Source organism: Nicotiana tabacum, chromosome 24, assembly GCF_000715075.1.
Source record: "Nicotiana tabacum cultivar K326 chromosome 24, ASM71507v2, whole genome shotgun sequence".
NCBI lineage: Eukaryota > Viridiplantae > Streptophyta > Magnoliopsida > Solanales > Solanaceae > Nicotiana > Nicotiana tabacum.
The window spans coordinates 77,766,936-77,785,215 of record NC_134103.1 but is presented as its reverse complement, the minus strand read 5'-3'; the positions used below and the strand labels follow the sequence as shown (position 1 = coordinate 77,785,215).

The 18,280-nt window shown below is 38.4% G+C and overlaps 1 protein-coding gene across 1 annotated transcript; it reads right to left on the bottom strand.

Moving 5' to 3' along the window:
- Positions 1-1,323: 1,323 nt before the first annotated feature.
- LOC107832516 (pentatricopeptide repeat-containing protein At1g62350-like) lies at positions 1,324-4,878 on the bottom strand. Its single transcript, XM_016660382.2, has 2 exons — positions 4,394-4,878; positions 1,324-1,783 (listed from the first exon to the last, which is right to left on the bottom strand). Exons 1-2 carry the CDS (start codon positions 4,751-4,753, stop codon positions 1,370-1,372), a joined length of 774 nt encoding a protein of 257 aa, XP_016515868.1. The 5' UTR covers positions 4,754-4,878; the 3' UTR covers positions 1,324-1,369.
- Positions 4,879-18,280: the final 13,402 nt, after the last annotated feature.

Below are 18,280 nucleotides of genomic sequence, written 5' to 3'. Positions count from 1 at the left end.
CCTGCAAAATGGAAATGTTCTCAATAAAAGTAGCAAAGTCCTAAATTGGCTAAAAGTCCAAATATAGGTAAAACAAAGAACCTAAACACAACATTGTGCTAAATGCATAGACTTCTCTAGCCCCTTCTGATATAAAAGGGCATCTCCATTAGCATTAGTAGCGCTAAATAATCATATAATTTTCTCTTGTGGGTCGAGGTGGCTCAATAATCATATAAATAACTATATCTTCATATTCTGGGGAATTCATATATTATTTGTGTAGTTAATAATTATGTGCCCCATATTTTGAAGGAAATAACTTAAATATACACTTTTATTATGGTTGATTAGTAGTTAGAAAATTATGAAATGAAGGTACAATATGTTGTTGATGGTGAATTATTGTTCATTTATAACAAATAATTACATATGTGATGTTTAAGTATCCTGAACGAGAGCTTAATGGAGCTTCTACAAATAACAGATGCTTGTAGGAGACATTTGACAAAAAAAATATTATAGTAATTTCTCCTTTTTTATATGCTCAGGTTGATTGTGGGGCATTCCACGAGTAGATTATAGTTTATTTTCAAGGCAAAGCTTGTAACTTCTTATGGGTGGTGGTGTGACTTGAGTTTGGCTAAACAATTCTTTTGCATTAGCTACTCCAACTCATTCTAGTACTTGATAGAAGCACTTAAAATATAATAAATAAAATTTATTTACCATTAATTCATGATCTCTATACTATCTGTCACATAACAATTCTTACCCTATTATAATCCTTATATATGAAGCAAAAGTCCATAAATGTTACAAGATAATTTCGTGCCCGATATTGTACTTACTCTTTATATCTCGTTTGTTTTTGTTTTGTTTTTTCTTCTATTTATTTTGTGGTTATTGTATTATTTTAGTCATGGTAAGTATTTTCACTATGTATGATTTTTTTTGGTTTTACCATTCAATCTCCAATACTATTGATCGACTAACTTAAATTCGCGCAGTGTAGAGCATATTAAAGGGAGAGCGCTTCCTACCATAAATTTCTCTATTCTCAAAGCTCAAATCCACAATTTCTGATTAAATGTGAAGAGATCTTTGTTCCACCACATCCCTTGGGAGTGATAATTGTATTCAAAATACCTAACTACGAAAATTAAAAAAACTATCACGAAATTGTATTTATGCAAATATGAAAAATGCTCTAATAACTGAACTTTCTTAATTTCAAAAGGTGGAAATGTAGATCAACGAACATCCTATCTTATGAAGTCCCAGTAGAGTCACTGTAATCAACACAAAACATAAATAATTACGGATCCACATATAGCTGTTCCACACATGAAACAAACTTGTATCATATATTAACCACTGATCATATAGTTCAATACATTTGTTTTAAGCTAGGAACGTCATCTTCAGACTCATCTAGGAAATTAAGGGAGTGGCCATAATACTTCTCTGCTTCCTGTCTTACAAAAGCTGAAAGATCCGTTTCTTCATTCGATTCCAAACCATATATTAATAGCTTAAAGGTCAACTTATCAGGATCACATCCTCTCAACTTCATCAAGTAAAAGACCTCCAATGCAAGACTAGAGAGATTAAATTTCAATAAGCTTGCCAACAATGCATAAAAGCCCTCAATGTCAAGTGGTAAATTACTATCCATTTTCAATGCCATGATAAGATACTTGATCTCTTCGAGCAATCCGTTGCTTCCCAAACAGGACACCATTTCAGCATACAGTTTGGGTTGAGGCCTATACGATATCTCCGTCTGAACTTCCTCAAAAACCTATATCAGGGTATGGTAAAAATTAGGAGCTGCCAACATTGTGGTAATCAAGAAAGAATTGATGAATCCAGAAGTACAAAGCAAATGTGATGTAAAAGTTCCATCTACAACTAAACATCACCAAGACTTTTTCATTACAATGTCCAATTTTTTCTACAATCTCGCCTATCATAAAACTGATTGTAAACAACCAATCAAAGCACATTTCGAGAAAAAAAAAACATGAAAAACAGAGAAGAAAAAAGGTAGCTGAACTAGAAAGTACATAAGAGCATGAAAAAAATGAAAAGAATGATCATGCTAAGCTCCTCTCTAATTTGCTACGAGAAGGATCTCCCTCTGGGATCACATTAAATAAGTCTATATGAAGACAGAACATAAAGGAGTTTCATGCCATCTTGGAGGAATAAGATGACTGCATCATTAGTTAAAGAATGCTTCCTCACATTTTTCGAATTCCCGGTCCCTCTCCTGCTCTAAGAATAACCAAAAACCTCTAGAGGAACTCCAGTACATCACCACACTTGCACTCTCCAAACAAAAATAACCTAAACAACATGTAGAAATTGAGAAAATTCAAATGGAATTAAACTTAAAGATGAAGAAGTATAACCAAGTATGTATCTTACTGAAAGTTAAGTGAGTTACTGGAGTTATTACTTATTAGTTAAATGTGTACAAATTCACAGCTTGTCCCTTTATTGATCACAAGTTGGAGAATATTGTTGAGCCAATCGAATATTATGTAGAATGTTCATATTCCGTAGATTATCATGTCGATTATACCAAAAACTCCTATATAAGGATTTCCTTTATATGTTGTTAACCAATTCACATGTATCATATGATATCAGAGCCACTACTATCTAGATAAAGAACAAAGTCGTAGTGGTCTAAGGCCGCCTGTCTGGCCAAAGATTTTCTTTTTTGTTGTTAACTATGACGTTCCGGCAGTACTGTCTTTCTAGATTCATTGGTTTAGGTCCTTATGCATCAGCTTGCATAAGCTAGCCAGTCAAGTCAACAATATTGTCGAGAGTTGACATCATTGGTCCGAGACTCCAAGTTAACAAACCTGTCAAGTTATCACTCTACACCTGATTATTCAAGTAGCAATCTATTTCAGTTGACCTATTAAGTCAACACCCCATGGTTTTCCAGTTAGCATCTAATTATCTGCGATGATAACATCAACAGCCATGTCATTATCCTGTAAGATGCCATATCCCTTCCAATTTGGCATTGTGCACTGCAAGTGACCACTAGCAAAGCTGGTAGTATCTTTGCATTACTAGTAATATAATCAATGTGGCTGCGCACCCAAATTTAATCATGTCTCATGAATTCATGATAACACCATGACGCAGTTAGTTTTTCCTTACAGCGGAAGCAAAAGATAAAAGTCAATTTGACACTCCAGTTTTGATTTTCAAACTCAAATTAATTCACCACATCAAGTTTTAGTTATCCTGGTCAGAAACTCTTATACAAAGATATAAAAAAACCACTGTGATTGTCAGGTATACAGATGCAAAATGAGTTGAAACTCTACCTGATAGGCAGTTAAACATGATTCGATCTTTAAGGTTCTTAGTGCTGAACTCAATTTACTTCTAAAATTATGGGTTCAGATCTAATATTAGTTGAAATTGTAGTAGTTTTCACATATACATCTATGCTCTGTGCTGAAAATACTGGATTTGGATGAACCGGTGACCAAAACCGCCACCGCATAGTGTTTCAGCAACCCAAAAAAAATTCTCTTTATTCTTCTTGTTTCACATCTCCTATTTTGCCTAATCAATCTATCTATTAAGTACTGACCCAGATTCAATAACTGGACTCTAGTGTCCTGAAAGAAAAATGTCTACCTTCCATTTCCGGGCAAGCATCTTGAAAAATCTATACTTCCCGGAATTGTAGGCCCTTATTGTTCCAGCTCAAAATGTTTAGCTTACATCTTCCTCAATTTTCGTCTCCAGAATTAACCTCATAATTGACTGGAAACACCAATTTGTTCAGTTCCATCTTAACTTTTTGCCTGGAGCTGCCAGGACTCTTCAAAGTAACCTTTTTTTTTATTTTTATGTATAACCCCAATTGGGTGCTTAGTTTTTTTTTTTTTAAATAACCGTGGTGTCCGGGCCAGCTTGCGCGCACTTCGATTAATTCCACGGTATACCTGCCACCTCCCACCACACATGTACCAAGTAACTCTATCCACCAAGGCTTGGATAGATAGGAAGAAAATACCTAGTATTTGCCTCCGCTGTGATTTGAACCTGAGACCTCATGGTTCTCGCCCACTTCATTGACCACTAGGCCACACCCTTGGGTGCAATTGGTTGCTTAGTTTTCTGACTACTCCTTTTACCATTTTAACACTAAAGCTTCATTGAGAGATATACTGATGCCCCTTCATATTGAAGGAGGTAAATGAGAACTACAGTGGACAATATATGAGTAGCAATTAGGTTTTTTTTTTTATATTCTTTGAGTTGGGAGTTCACTTGAAGGAAATGCAAATTCCAAGGAGTCACAATTACAGCATTATAAAAATAGAAATTCGAAAATAAAGAATTTGTGGATTGAATCATTGAAACGACTGACCTTGAGAGCTAAGAGGCATTGGTTCTGGCGGATGAGTTCGCGGAGAACAGCAATTAAGTCATTCTTGAGCAAACGCTTTACCTTGCTATTAAACACCTGCTCCAGCGCGGATTCATCGTTTTGTTTGGCCCGCTTCAGTGCTTGAACAGCTTGAATTGCTTCGATACTGAGATTTCTCCCCTTTTGTAAGGGCTTTCGATTTTTGCTCCTATCTCTCATGCTAATTCTCATATTTCTATATTTAGACCTAGTCCTAGACGCTATTGAACTGAATAAGGTATTGGATTGAAGTCGTCGGCCGTTATTCCCTGTGTCGAGCGGATATGCGGTAAACCTCACACATTGGGACCAGCTATTCATTGTGATACGAGAGAGAGATGAGAGACCTCTCTGTTCTCTTGTTGTCTTTTTGAAATAGTAGGTGTTATATATGGATAAGGCCCCGGGCTCACGATCCAAGCAAGAAATCTGTTATGACAAAAATACATGGTTCCGAATCAGGAAATTACACCCAATATGGATGATCTTGATTTTTTTATCCTCGCTTGCCTCAAGGTACAAGCAAGGGACAATACTTATTAAATTTAAGACAAGCGGGATCAAAAAATCAATAGTGACGCTGAAATATCCTAATCACCAGTCGAGAATTGATGATAAGGAGAAAATGAATTCAATTTTAAACGAGGTTGAATCATTTTATTCAATTATTAAAGAGTTGAATTTCAATCATTCAAATTTTAGTTATTATTAAGAGCGTTATGTCATGGGCGGCTTTCCAGTCATGCCCCATGGCGTCCTGACAAGCCTTCCAACGCCTAGCGCCATGGTCGGCCCCATGGTCTTGGCCGCGCCAAGTGACAAGCGTGCATATGCCTATGTCGCCCCACCGATAGCCCTCGCCAGCGCCCAGCCGCAGGCAGATGCCAACAGCGCCCAGCCGCAGGCAGATGCCAGCTTCTACTTTGTAGGAATCTAAGTCATTTTCATTATAAATATATAATAGTTTTATTTCATGTATTTTCATTATGTCTCTCTAGCTTAGGTAGGTCAAGTCCTGTAACTTTAGTTTATTTTTTTAAGCACTATTAGGGAGGATCAAGCAATCAAACTTTCTAGCAAGCAAATAATTTTCTGTACTGGTGTCTCTCCCTCTCGACACCATGTTGCTTTTCTGTAATAGCTTTCATTAATGCAATCATGCTTTCTTTCATTCTCAATTCTCATGTATGTTCTCTCAATTGCTCTTGACACTGATTTTTCCGTACGACACTGACAATCTCGTCTAGCGTACGGAGGGGACCTCAGTTAGTAGATAGTAATTGCACTCACATCGATTTCTTAGCCTTACGTCGCCCTTTTAAGGAATCTCAGGAAGGTGTCGCGTAACAGTTGGTATCAGAGCCTAGGCTCGACATCGGACGAGGGAACACATTGCCATTACCACCATTTTTGACCATGGTGAATCATAGGGACCGTATTGCGGCCCTTGAAGAGACAGTTGATGTATTACGACCCATCGTGGATACGATGCCTGATATAAGAACCAACCTAGTGCCAAGGTTGGACGACTTGGACCGCAGGATGCGGCAGGCCGAAGGTGACACTGCGAACATCAGTCGCGACTCCGAGGGAGACCGGCAAACGGCAGCCACATAGGCAGCCACAAGTTTTGGTAAATTTGAGGGCCTCTAAAAGGAGCGTACCGAAGATTTAGACTACATGGCACAAGAGGCAGACATGGTGACTGCCATGTAGCAAACTATAGACAACTTGACAGGCCAGCTCAATATTGTCAATGCTACACTACAAGGCCTACTTCGAGGAGGCGGAAACCAGATCGGGGGTGTTGTGAACCTCGCCCCTGTGCCACAAAAGCTGAAGATTCCTGATCCAAAACCATACAATGGAGCTAAGAATGCCAAAGAAGTGGAGAACTTCATCTTCGACATAGAACAATACTTTGATGTCGTGGGGGAGTTATAAGAAGCAAAAAAGGTAGCAACTGCTGCCATGTATCTTCAGGGTGATGCTAAACTCTGGTGGTGGGTGAAATACGAAGCCATCAGGGCCGGTGAAGATATTCTCGAGACATGGCAGAACTAAAGGCAGCCATACGCCTACAGTTCTTCCCCGAAAATGTTGAGTACAATGCACGGAGAAAGCTACGGTAGCTCTTCCAGACCAAGTTAGTGCGGGATTACGTGCGGGAATTCTTTGCGCTCTTGCTAAACATACGGGATATAGGAGACAAAGAAAACTCTTCGCATTCCTTGAAGGTTTGAAACCTTGTGCTCGTATGGAGCTGCAAAGACAAATGGTAGACATCTTACCCAAGGCGATCCAAGAAGCGGAATGCCTTGGGGACTATCAAGTGGAAGCTCGGAAGAATAGGCCTCAACCGCCTGTCCGAGCGGGATACAAAGAGGGCCAGCCTAGCAATGGTGGCACTAGCAGAAATGGGGGAGATCGAAGTGCAACCAAATCTAAGGCTCCTTCCTCAGGCAACAATAGTGCTGCATCAAAAAACAACGATCGGGGGAGAAAGCCCCCTTCAGGATACCGTCATTGCGGTAGGCCACATTGGAACAATGAATACCCACATGCATAGATGAATGCCCATCAAACTTTTGATGATGGGATGGATGACGACACATATGATGCTGACTAGACCGAACCAATAAGTGCCTTTAACACACTTGTTTGTTCTATTTCTGAGGCCTTAGCGGGAACCAGTGCTGGTATCCGTAACCCATGCCCAACGACCAAGAAAGGGAAAAAGAAGGCAGATGAATGGCCTTCTTTTAACCAAGGGAAGACCTTAATGTTCGTCGAGATGAAAATTAATGGCAAGCCCATTCGGGCGATGATAGACACGGGTGCTACTCACAACTACTTAGCCTCAACTCAGGTAGAACACCTTGGTCTAGTTGTGAGAAAGGGCAGAGGTCGTGTCAAGGCTATTAACTCACCACCTCAGCTGGTGGGTGGAATAGCCAAAGGAGTGCAAGTGAAGCTTGGCCCTTATGAAGGAAAAGTCAACTTGCGCGTGGTGATCATAGATGACTTCGAGATGATAGTTGGGTTGGAATTTATGAGGCAAACCAACACCATTCCAGTACCTTATGCCAACGTGTTACTGATGATGGGAGCAAACGGAGCCAAGCCCTGTATTATTCCATGCACAACCATAAAGATGGCCGCTGAGAACATCTCGGCCTTGCAGTTGAAGAAGAGAGTCAAAAGACATGAACCCACGTTCCTAGCTACCCTATGTATTGAAGATATAGAACGCTCATCGGGTCCCATTCACGCACCCGTGAAGGAGTTGCTACTAGAGTTTGAAGATGTCATACCACACGATATGCCAAAACGACTCCCGCCTAGGCACACTATGGACCATGAGATTGAGTTGGTGCCGGGTGCGAAGCCACCCGCCCAAGCGCCTTACAGAATATCACAACCTGAGCTCACCGAGCTTCAGAGACATTTGATGAAAATGCTAGACATGGTGATCATTGTGCGCTCCAAGTCCTCTTATGGGTCCCCTGTGCTATTCCAAAAGAAACATGATGGCACCCTACGACTCTGTGTGGATTATCGGGCCCTAAACAAAATCACCATGAAGAACAAGTACCCTATCCCGCTCATGGAAGAATTGTTCGATAGGTTGGGTGGTGCCACAGTGTTCACCAAAATAGACCTGAAGACAGGTTACTGGCAAGTCCGAATTGCTGAAGGAGATGAACACAAGATGACCTGTATGACAAGATATGGGTCGTACGACTTCCTAGTCATGCCATTCGGCTTGACTAATGGTCAGCTACATTTTGCACTTTGATGAACCAAGTCTTCCGAGAGTACATTGACGAGTTCATAGTAGTCTACTTGGATGACAATATGATATATATCAAAATATTGGAGGAACACTTGGAGCACCTGCGGAAGGTCCTAGCCCGACTGCGGGAACATGAACTATATGCAAAGCTGTCCAAGTGCGCATTCACCCAAAAATAGATTGACTTCCTCGGACATGTCATCAAGGAAGGGCGGATAAAGATAGACCAACAGAAGATTCAGGCTGTCACAGATTGGCCTCCGCCTAAGTATATCCATGCATTGAGGGCGTTCCTTGGCCTATGCAACTTTTATACCCTTTCATTGCATTGTCGTTAATAGAACTCTTGAAGAAGGTCATGCCTTAGGATTGGGGTCCCAAGCGAGCAGAGGCTTTCAGCGCATTGAAAGCGACTATGTCTAGTAGCCCCGTCTTGGCCCTTCCTGATTTGGCCAAGCTATTCGAAGTACAAACGGATGCCTCTGACTATGCTCTGGGTGGAGTCTTACTACAAGATGGGCATCTAGTGGCGTACGAGAGCCAGAAGTTTAAGGATGCAGAACGACGCTATGCCACCCACGAAAAAGAATTATTGGCTGTCGTCCATTGCTTACGCCTTTGGAGGCACTATCTGCTGAGAACCCCGTTCGTGGTCAAGACATACAACACAACTATTAGCCATTTCATGACCCAGCCAAAGCTGAATGTCCGACAGGCTAGGTGGCAGGAACTCCTAATGGAATTTCACTTCAACCTGGAGTAACGAAGGGGGAAGACCAACCAAGTTGCTGATGCGCTCAGTCGAAGGATCGACTTAGCATCGGTGTGCCTACTCGCCACCCTAAGGGGGAGCGAAGTGGCCACCACTATAAGAGACCAGATACAAGATCTACTCCCAAAGGATCCTGCTGCATAGTATTTGGTTGATTTGGTAGGACATGGCAAGACTAGCCAGTTCTACATGGAAGATAGGTTGCTGAAGGTGAAAGGAAACTGAATTTATGTTCCTAAAGGAGGAGATCTGGAAAGGACTCTTATGATGGAATGCCATGATACATTATGGGCTGGCCATCCAGGTGAAGAGCGTACCATGGCGTTGTTGCGCCGTACTTATTATTGGCCTCAAATGGCTAATGATGTTGCTCAGTATGTGAAGACTTGCTTAGTATGCCAGAAAGACAAGTCAGACCGCTTTGACATAAGCAGGCCTTTTGGAGCCATTGCTTGTTCCAAAGAGACCTTGGGAAAGCGTTTCATTGGATTTCATCACCGGGCTGCCCAAGGTTGGAGATCTCACAACTATCTTAGTTGTGGTAGATCAGTTTTCCGAGTATGATACATTTATAGCTGCCACACAATATATATCAGCAGAAGATACATCTCAACTCTTCTTCTCTCATGTTGTCAAATATCGGGGTCTGCCTAAAGACATCATTAGTGATCATGACTCTCGCTTCACTAGCAACTTTTGGACTCAGCTCTTTAAGTGCCTTGGGTCCAAATTGAGCCATAGTTCAAGTTTTCATCCGCAATATGATGGCTAGATGGAGCGGTTCAATGGCATGCTGGAGGAATATCTCCACCATTTTGTTACCGGATCACAGAAGAATTGGTGAAACTTCTGGATGCTGCTCAACTGTGTTTCAATTTACAAAAGAGCTCTAGTACAAACAAAAGCGCTTTTGAAATTGTTACCGGACAGCAACCGCTACTCCCACACATTGTGAATGCCCTAAACATGTCAAAAATCTCCTCGAACTGCTAGATTCTCGAAGGAATGAAAGCGAAATTTTGAGATATTGTGAAGAAATCTGGTCAAAGCCCAAAAGCGGATGAAGAAGCATGCTGATCAAAATTGTCGCTTTGTTGAATACCAAGTAGGAGACAAAGTGATGGTGAAAATTCTAAAGCGATACTTGTTTGCAAGGGTCCATGACTGTAAGGCCCCATAAAATTTCGCAAAGGAAAAATAATGTCTCATAGTGCCGAACTGCGCTTACGTGGATCGGACTTTTTGGGGTGAACAATGCACTGAAAAGTGAAGGAAATATTTGGGCAGAAAAATGCATTTCTGCGGCCCGCTATGCGGCCGTAGAATCACTCTGTGGACCGAATAATGGTCGCAGAATGAAACAAGGGCGAGGCAGTTTGGGCGAAAGTCTGTGGTGCATTATGCTACCGTAGACCAGTTCTGCGGTGCATTATGCGACCGCAGAATAGGTCTGCGGGCCGCATAACTACCGCAGACCCAGGTAGATTCTTCCCCAGTTTTGGGCACCAAATTGTGTGGCCGATATGCGAACCGCGTATCCATTCTGCGGTCGCATATGCAACCGTATACCCTGTTCCGGAGCTTCATTTTTGGATTTTTATAACCCCGACCCTACTTCGTCAAGTACACGCAAAGGACCATTTTTGAGCAAAAATTCTGAAGTTTTAGAGAGAAGGGAGAGTGTTTTAGAGAGAGAGGAAACCCTAGGCTAATTTTCATCAATCTTTGCTCAAATCTTGGAATATTAACAAGGAAAACTCACAAGGTCTTCATCCTAGAGGTAAGATTCTACACCCTAACCCTCTATTTCGAGTTTTGCCTAGAATTGGGTAATTAGCAAGACAATTCTTGGGTATGGGAGTTATTTATGTTACATGCATGTGTTATCAAGGGGTGTAGGAAGATTGTTGAGATAAAAATGATAAAGAATGGGTTGTGGGATGATGGAATTCTCCATAAAAGGACTTTGAAACCTTAATGCACACCTAGTGTTTGATAAAATGCTCAAATAAGCTAAAACCACGATCATCTTCCTAATTTTAATTCAATTTGTTATATTTCTAAAATAGATTAAAGTTGCTAAGAATTCCGGAATATTTTAGAGTTTAAAGGAAGCTCAATTGAGGTATGTTGGCTAAACCCTTTTCTTCTTAGAATTGAATCCCACGGTGTTCGTGTGATTTGTGTAAGTCCCAAATTGATCATTATAGAATTGGATATTCCGAATGTGCTTGCGTTGAAGGATATATGTTCAATATATATATTCTAAATGCTTCATCATGTCATCTTATCATTTGACGATGTGTTCAAAATATGGAATATGTGTTAACAATGTTAAGACTTCAAGTCAAGATCGAATAAAGAATGTTATGCCAAATTGTATGAAAAGCCTCTATGCGCCTAAGATTCCCTAATTGCTCATATGTGTATTTAATGTCTTGAATGGAAAGCCTTATTGTTGTTGATGATGATAATGATGTTTGAATGTGGAAAGGAAAACTGAAATTATGAAATACGGCCAAGTGCCAAGAATGACTTTATAATTGTGGCCATTTGTGCCAATGAATTGAAAAGAGGTGAAAGAGGTATGAAGTGAGATGATTGATTGAAAAAGGTAATGTCTCGGGTGAGACGGCCTAGCCGATCTGACCGTGATCGAATGCCATGCCGCACACATAGTGGTGACTGTGCTTGAAATTATAATTGAGATTATGGTTATGGTTGATGTCTCAAATGAGATGACCTAGCCGATTGGGTCGTGATCGGACTCCGTGTAAGAATACCGTGGTATTATGAATTGTGGTATATCGGCACTAAAGATCACCCAACCTGATAACATGGAAATTGACTTGAAAACTTATGTGGTTCTTAACTTGATGTTTTAGTATTGTTTGAAGCTCTTATTGAATTCATGACTGTCCCCCCTTTATGTTATTATTCATTCTATTTAGATGGTGTTTAGTTTTACATACTAGTACTATTCGACAGTACTAACGTCCATTTTGCCGGGGGCGCTGAATCTCTAAATAGATGCAGGTGGTTCCATAGCAGGCAGTGTTGATTAGCAATAGTGGTACCTCCTCTTCCCACCAGACTTGGTGAGTCCCACTTCATCCCAGGGTCATGTATTGTATCTTTTGCTCATATTATTAACACTTTTTGAGGTATAGCCGGAACCTTGTTATCGACACTATCATAACACTCTTTTATATCTTTTAGAGGCTCCGTAGACACAATGTGGGTTGTACATAGGTGCTAGATAAGTCGAACAAGTTATGTTGTGTTTTGATCACTTGGTCCACTCAAACCATAAGAATGTGTGTATTTTGAGACTTAAAATTGATGTAACTAATGAAATGATTTAGTATTGTATACATGATCTTCCTACTGTCTAATTAATGAAACTATGTCTTCTCTTGATCATGGGTGGGCTGAGTAGAAAGTATCTAACAAGCTTGCTTGACCGGGTTCACTCAGTTGAGCGCCGATCGCGCTTCCCAAGTTTGGGGCGTGACAATGGCCCTCGTCTATTGCAAAAATACATTGGACCTTTTTCCATTGAGAAGCGCATTAGGAAAGTTGCATACCGGGTGGATACCCCAGTCTGGTGGAAGATTCATCCAGTCTTCCATGTCAGTCTTCTGAAATCTTTTCGGGAAGACATGGAGGATCCTTCACGGAGCCAACTCACAATACCTAGTATTCGAGGCCCTAATTCAACTGGGAATCAAGGAAATATCACCAAGAGTTCTTGGTGAAATGGCAGGGTTGTGATGTAGAAGAGAATACTTGGGAGAGAGGAACAAACCTCAAAGCCTACAAGAGCCTGGTCGATGATTATCTTGCAAGTAAGGTGCCGAGGATGTCGCCAACTCAGGTGGGGGAGAATGTTATGGGCGGCTTTTCATCCATGCCCCATGACCCCTTGGACGTGCCCCATGGCATCCTGGAAAGCCTCCTAATACCTAGCGCCATGGTCGACTGCGTGGTCTTGGCCGCGCCAAGTAACAAGAATGCTCACTCCACCGATAGCCCTCGCCAACGCCCAGCCCCAGGCAGATGCCAACAATGCCCCGCGCGCAGACCCTGATGCTAAAGACAATGTTGCTGCCAACGGACTGGCTTCTACTTTGTAGGAATCTAAGTCCTTTTCATTATAAATATAGAGTAGTTTTGTTTCATGTATTTCCATTATGTCTCTCTAACTTAGGTAGGTCAAGTCCTGCAACTTTGGTTTACTTTTTTTAAGCACTATTAGAGTGGGATCAAGCAATCAAACTTTCTAGCAAGCAAATAATTCTCTGTACTGGTGTCTCTCCCCCTCGACACCGTGTTGCTTTTCTGTAATAGCTTTCATTAATGTAATCAAGCTTTCTTTCATTCTCAATTCTCATTCCTGTTCTCTCAATTGCTCTTGACATTGGTTTTCCCGTACGGCACTGACAATCTCATCTAGCGTACGGAGTGGACCTTAGTTGGCATACTGCACTGACATCAGCTGCTTAGCCTTACGTCACCCTTTCAAGGAATCTTAGGAAGGCGCCGCGTAATAGTTATTACGTGCAGTTGTTCTATTACCATGAAACAGAGGCGAATACAACATTACAACATCGTGTTCATTTGAATCTAGTATCTTCAGTGCGGAGCATAAACTTTATGTATAAAAATTAACTAAAATTATAATAAATAGTAAATACAAACTCATAATTTTAACAGTGCGATGGATTCAAAAATTAGAACTTTAAATATTGAGTTCGCAACGCTTAAATCTTGGATTCGCCTTTGACATAAAACATCCAATACAATATCTTGAACCAATAACACATATAGTACTTTATTTAAATTATAGTGTATACAAGTTTTATTTAATCTTTCGTTAGAGTAGGTTGTCTACATCGCACCCTTAAGGTGAGCCCTTTTTCGAATTATGCGTCAATGCAGAATATTTTGTGCACCGGGCTGCTCTTTTGCCCTAATAGTATTAATCATTTTTCATTTCAAGCGTATACAAACACATGCTTATACGTGTCTTCTTATGCTTACTCGTGATTGCTACGCGTTTCTCCAAATGTGACGTCATCATTAATTCTACGTTGGTCCATCTGGTATATACAGTGAAAAAACAAGAACTTGAAGCACGGTACATTATATTCTTTGCATTTTTTTCTTTTCTTTCAATCTTTAATCCTTCTTTTTGTTTCTCTTTTATCATATTGACAGTGTTTTTTTTAAGTATAGATTAGTTGTTGTAATTTTTACTCAAAATTTGAGAACTATAGATTAATTTTAGGGACCGCTAAGAGGTATGCCAACTCGTTGGATATTGATTAATTCTCTTGCTTAATTACCAAGGATATAATAGGTGATTCAGTCCATTTCAAAGTAAAAATTCAATTTATTGATCTTCATGTTATAAATAGTATTTTATTTATGGTGAATGCCTATATTTTAGAAAGGTTTTAAGATTTATTACTTGGTGGCTAAGTCACTTTTTCCCTATAAACAGAGGGATTTTATTCCATTATAATTCATATCAAATCAATAAGAATATATTCTCTCTCTCTCTCTCTCTCTCTCTCTCTCTCTCTCTCTCTACTTTTCTCTCAAATATCTTCTTCTTCTTTTATTGTTTTATAACACGTTATCAGCACGAGATTCCAACCAATTGAGTAGAGGCTTTGGGGTACGTGCATGATGCTCAACTTGTACATAATATTGAGTATACTGATTGTCAATTGTTCCATGAACTTTCTTCAGGAATTAATTCTAGATTTAAAATAAGTATTTTACCTTATTTTTCTCTTTTAAATTCTTGACATTCTATAATTTGATTTTAAATATAAGCAACGACAATAAATTTTAATTATAACTCTAATGGAGTTAGTGAGAAATTATAACCACCCGAAGTGGTAAAATTTTTATGTCTTGCCATGATCAAATTCATGTATAATTATGAGCACAAGAAGTGGTCTTGTGGACACCCGTCCCATTGAATTTGCTTCATTCTCATTCCCTTAAGAGAATGTGGTAGCAATATGTAATAAGTCTGAAAGAAGATAAAATTATTACCGTGATGGTATCAATGGATGTGGACGTGGCAATAGACTAAATTATAATCGTCATCATTGTGGTAATGAGAACAACAAGGATTTTTAAAATAATCCTTCACTCAATGAAAGTAATGTTTGTCATCGATTTGACATAAAATTTTGTAAAGCACATATAGATGATTATGGTCAATTCATGATGTGAATGTGATAACATATGATTTATGAATACATATTTATTCTTGGAAGAATATGAATGTGTTAGTGGTAGTGAATATACCACACTAACCTCTAGAAAGAGGTTTGAGATAAAATAAAAAAATAATTTCATTATTATGGCATGAATGGTCATTGATCATGTACCTATAGTGATTATACCAAAATATTAAGGCAACGTGATTATTACAAGGTAAAAGTAATAGAAGCAACATATCTTGCCTATAATGATTTTGACCATGATCATGACCATAGTGGTATAACTTTCTCCTTTAAAGAGATATTCAACATATGAATGTTGATGAATATGTGATAGTACAAAATTAATTGAGAGCTCTGGAAGAGTCAATTATTACTATTTTGGAGGATTAAAATTGTTATCAATAAGGCATCGTGTTGTAGTAAGTCTCAAAGAAACTTACTGAGTTTCTAAAGTATTTGCAAAAGCGGTTGATTATATTGAGACAATAAATAAAGGAAAGATTTAATATCTTTTATTACTACAACTTGTAGCGGGATAATATGTATGTAAAAAGTTACCCGCTTTATTCTCTAGTTTGTACTACACAAATAAAAGAATGCCACAATAAAGTAAAACTTTATTGATATAAAAACTCATATCATAATAAACTTGGAGTTTATTGATAATTGCACACGTCATGGTGTAAACCTGAAGTTTATCAATATTGATAATTTATCCAGTTGGCATAATTAGTTTAGCCATGTTAATTTAAGTATGATGTGAAAAAATAAAAGAGAATTCACATGAGTAAATATTAAAGAATTAGAAAGTTCTTTACGAATTCTCTTATGCTGTTTCTTCTCATTAATTAATAGACAAACTAAAATTGGGATTGAATCCCATGAATGCTGGAAACATCAAAGGTGAATATGGGCCCATTCACCTGCCATGTATACCACATAAGATGCATATATGATATGGTTACATATGCGATTATTATTAACATGCAACCCGATATTTGCGAGGTAACTTGGCTCAATAATTTAATTTAGAGTATAATTTTCAGATTTTCTATTCAAGACAGTTTATCTTGATAAGTTGGTTACATCACATTTGATTTAGCAAAATAATTTATTGAGTTCCTCCACTTAATAGCTAAATTATTGCTTATGAGAACAAAGTTATCCATATCAGTTTGATATAGGTTCTATACGGAAGTATATTACATTCTTCCCTCACGAGTGGTTCAGGGTCAGGAATCAATTAATCACATCTTATTATTATTGATGTGCAGTGTATATTTTGATTAACACTATAACACATAAAGGTAGGTTTCCAAAGTTGAGGAAGCAAGTTAGTTTTTCTAACATGAGGGGGAGACATGATAAACAATTGAGAAAAAATTATGTAGAATGAATTATCATTTGTATATCTAGATCCTCGAATAAAACAATATGAACTTGAAGTTCATAAAAAGATAATTCATCTGCAATATATTATAAAACATGCCAGACACATTTGCTGACCAATGAAAGTAACTATATTCTCATTGCAAATGCTCATATTAGAATAAGTCCTAGAATGACAAAGTCTATGGTACGCTTAAAGCGTATAGAAAAATCGGCTTCGAATAAAATTCTTGATAAAGAAAATGAGCAAATGATCAAAATGAACATAAAAAGGAGGCAAGTGATCTAGAAGATCACATGATATAATACTTCATAAAATCTCAGGAGAGGTTCAGATACCTGAAAATATGAAGGAAGAGAGATGTTATGTCTTTATGAAAAAATGTTGGAACCAATATAAAATGTTCGTTGACGATATCTATGATAACGCTAAGTATAGATGGGGATCTTAAGTCTGTCAAATACAGACACAAAAATATTGGTCAAATGAAAGAGACACAATTCGAATAGAATTTATTTCATATGAAAGACGTATAGTTTTGGACCTGCAGTTCAAACACTTGAAAGTATAAAGTCAATGGTGTGTGCAATCACCTTTATCTATCTTATATGTCTTGCATGACATAAAACTTGATATGCATCTAAAGTCCATTCATATGGCTTATATGACTTAACTTATATGACAATCCCTGAAGGATTTAAATCGCTTAATAAAGTATATACTATTCTTGGTTCTGAATTACCACATCCTAAGTGCAATTTATGCACATATGTATCTTGCTATAACTATAAGCATGATAATGTGATAGAGAAATACCTCTATGGAGATGTTGAAAAGGCTATTCCATGACATTATATGAAGACATTACATATATACAAGAATGATAATTTCAAGGTGCAACATATTCATTCAAGTGATAATATGGTTGATTCGTTCACCAAATCTTTATCGATGTCAACCTTCAAGAAGGTAGTGTACAAGATTGGGATGCGACTCAAGGATGTGAATTCATGCTCTCATCAGGGGGAGTTAATACTAGTTGTACTCTTTTTTCCTTACAAGGTTTTGTCCCACTGAATTTTTCTTGCAAGGTTTTTAACGAGGCAACTAAAAGACGTATTTCTAAACATGTGTATTCTTGTTCCTTCACTAGAATTTTTTTCCACTGAGTTTTATTTTAGTTAAGGTTTTAACGAGGCACATTATCTTGTGAATAGACATTCAAGGGGAGTGTTATAAATAGTATTTTATTTATGGCGAATGTCTATATTGTAGAGAGATTTTAGGGTTTGTTACTTGGTGTCTAAATCACTTTTTCCCTGTAAATAGAGCGATTCTATTTCATTATAATTCATCCCAAATCAATAAGAATCCTCTCTCTTTACTTTTCTCTGCAATATCTTCTTCTTCTTTTATTGTTTTATAACATCTTCAAAATTATAAGAAAGTTTTTAAATAAATAAAACTAATTGTCTATTAAATTATCAACCAACTTTTCAAATTTTCCACTCGTTTATTTTTCCGCACAACTCTCTCCTATCCAACCAAATTAACACCCTCCATAAATTAAGCCTCAGCTCTTCCGAAAGTTTATCTGTGTTTGGCGTATCTCTCATTGGTTTTCCGTAGTAATCGGAGAACTAAT

Excerpts from the sequence above, each read along its gene's own strand:
- LOC107832516 (XM_016660382.2), bottom strand. The coding sequence starts at position 4,753 with ATGAATAGCTGGTCCCAATGTGTGAGGTTTACCGCATATCCGCTCGAC. Across the intron at positions 1,784-4,393 it reads AATGCCTCTTAGCTCTCAAG|GTTTTTGAGGAAGTTCAGAC; the intron begins GTCAGTCGTTTC and ends ACCCTGATATAG.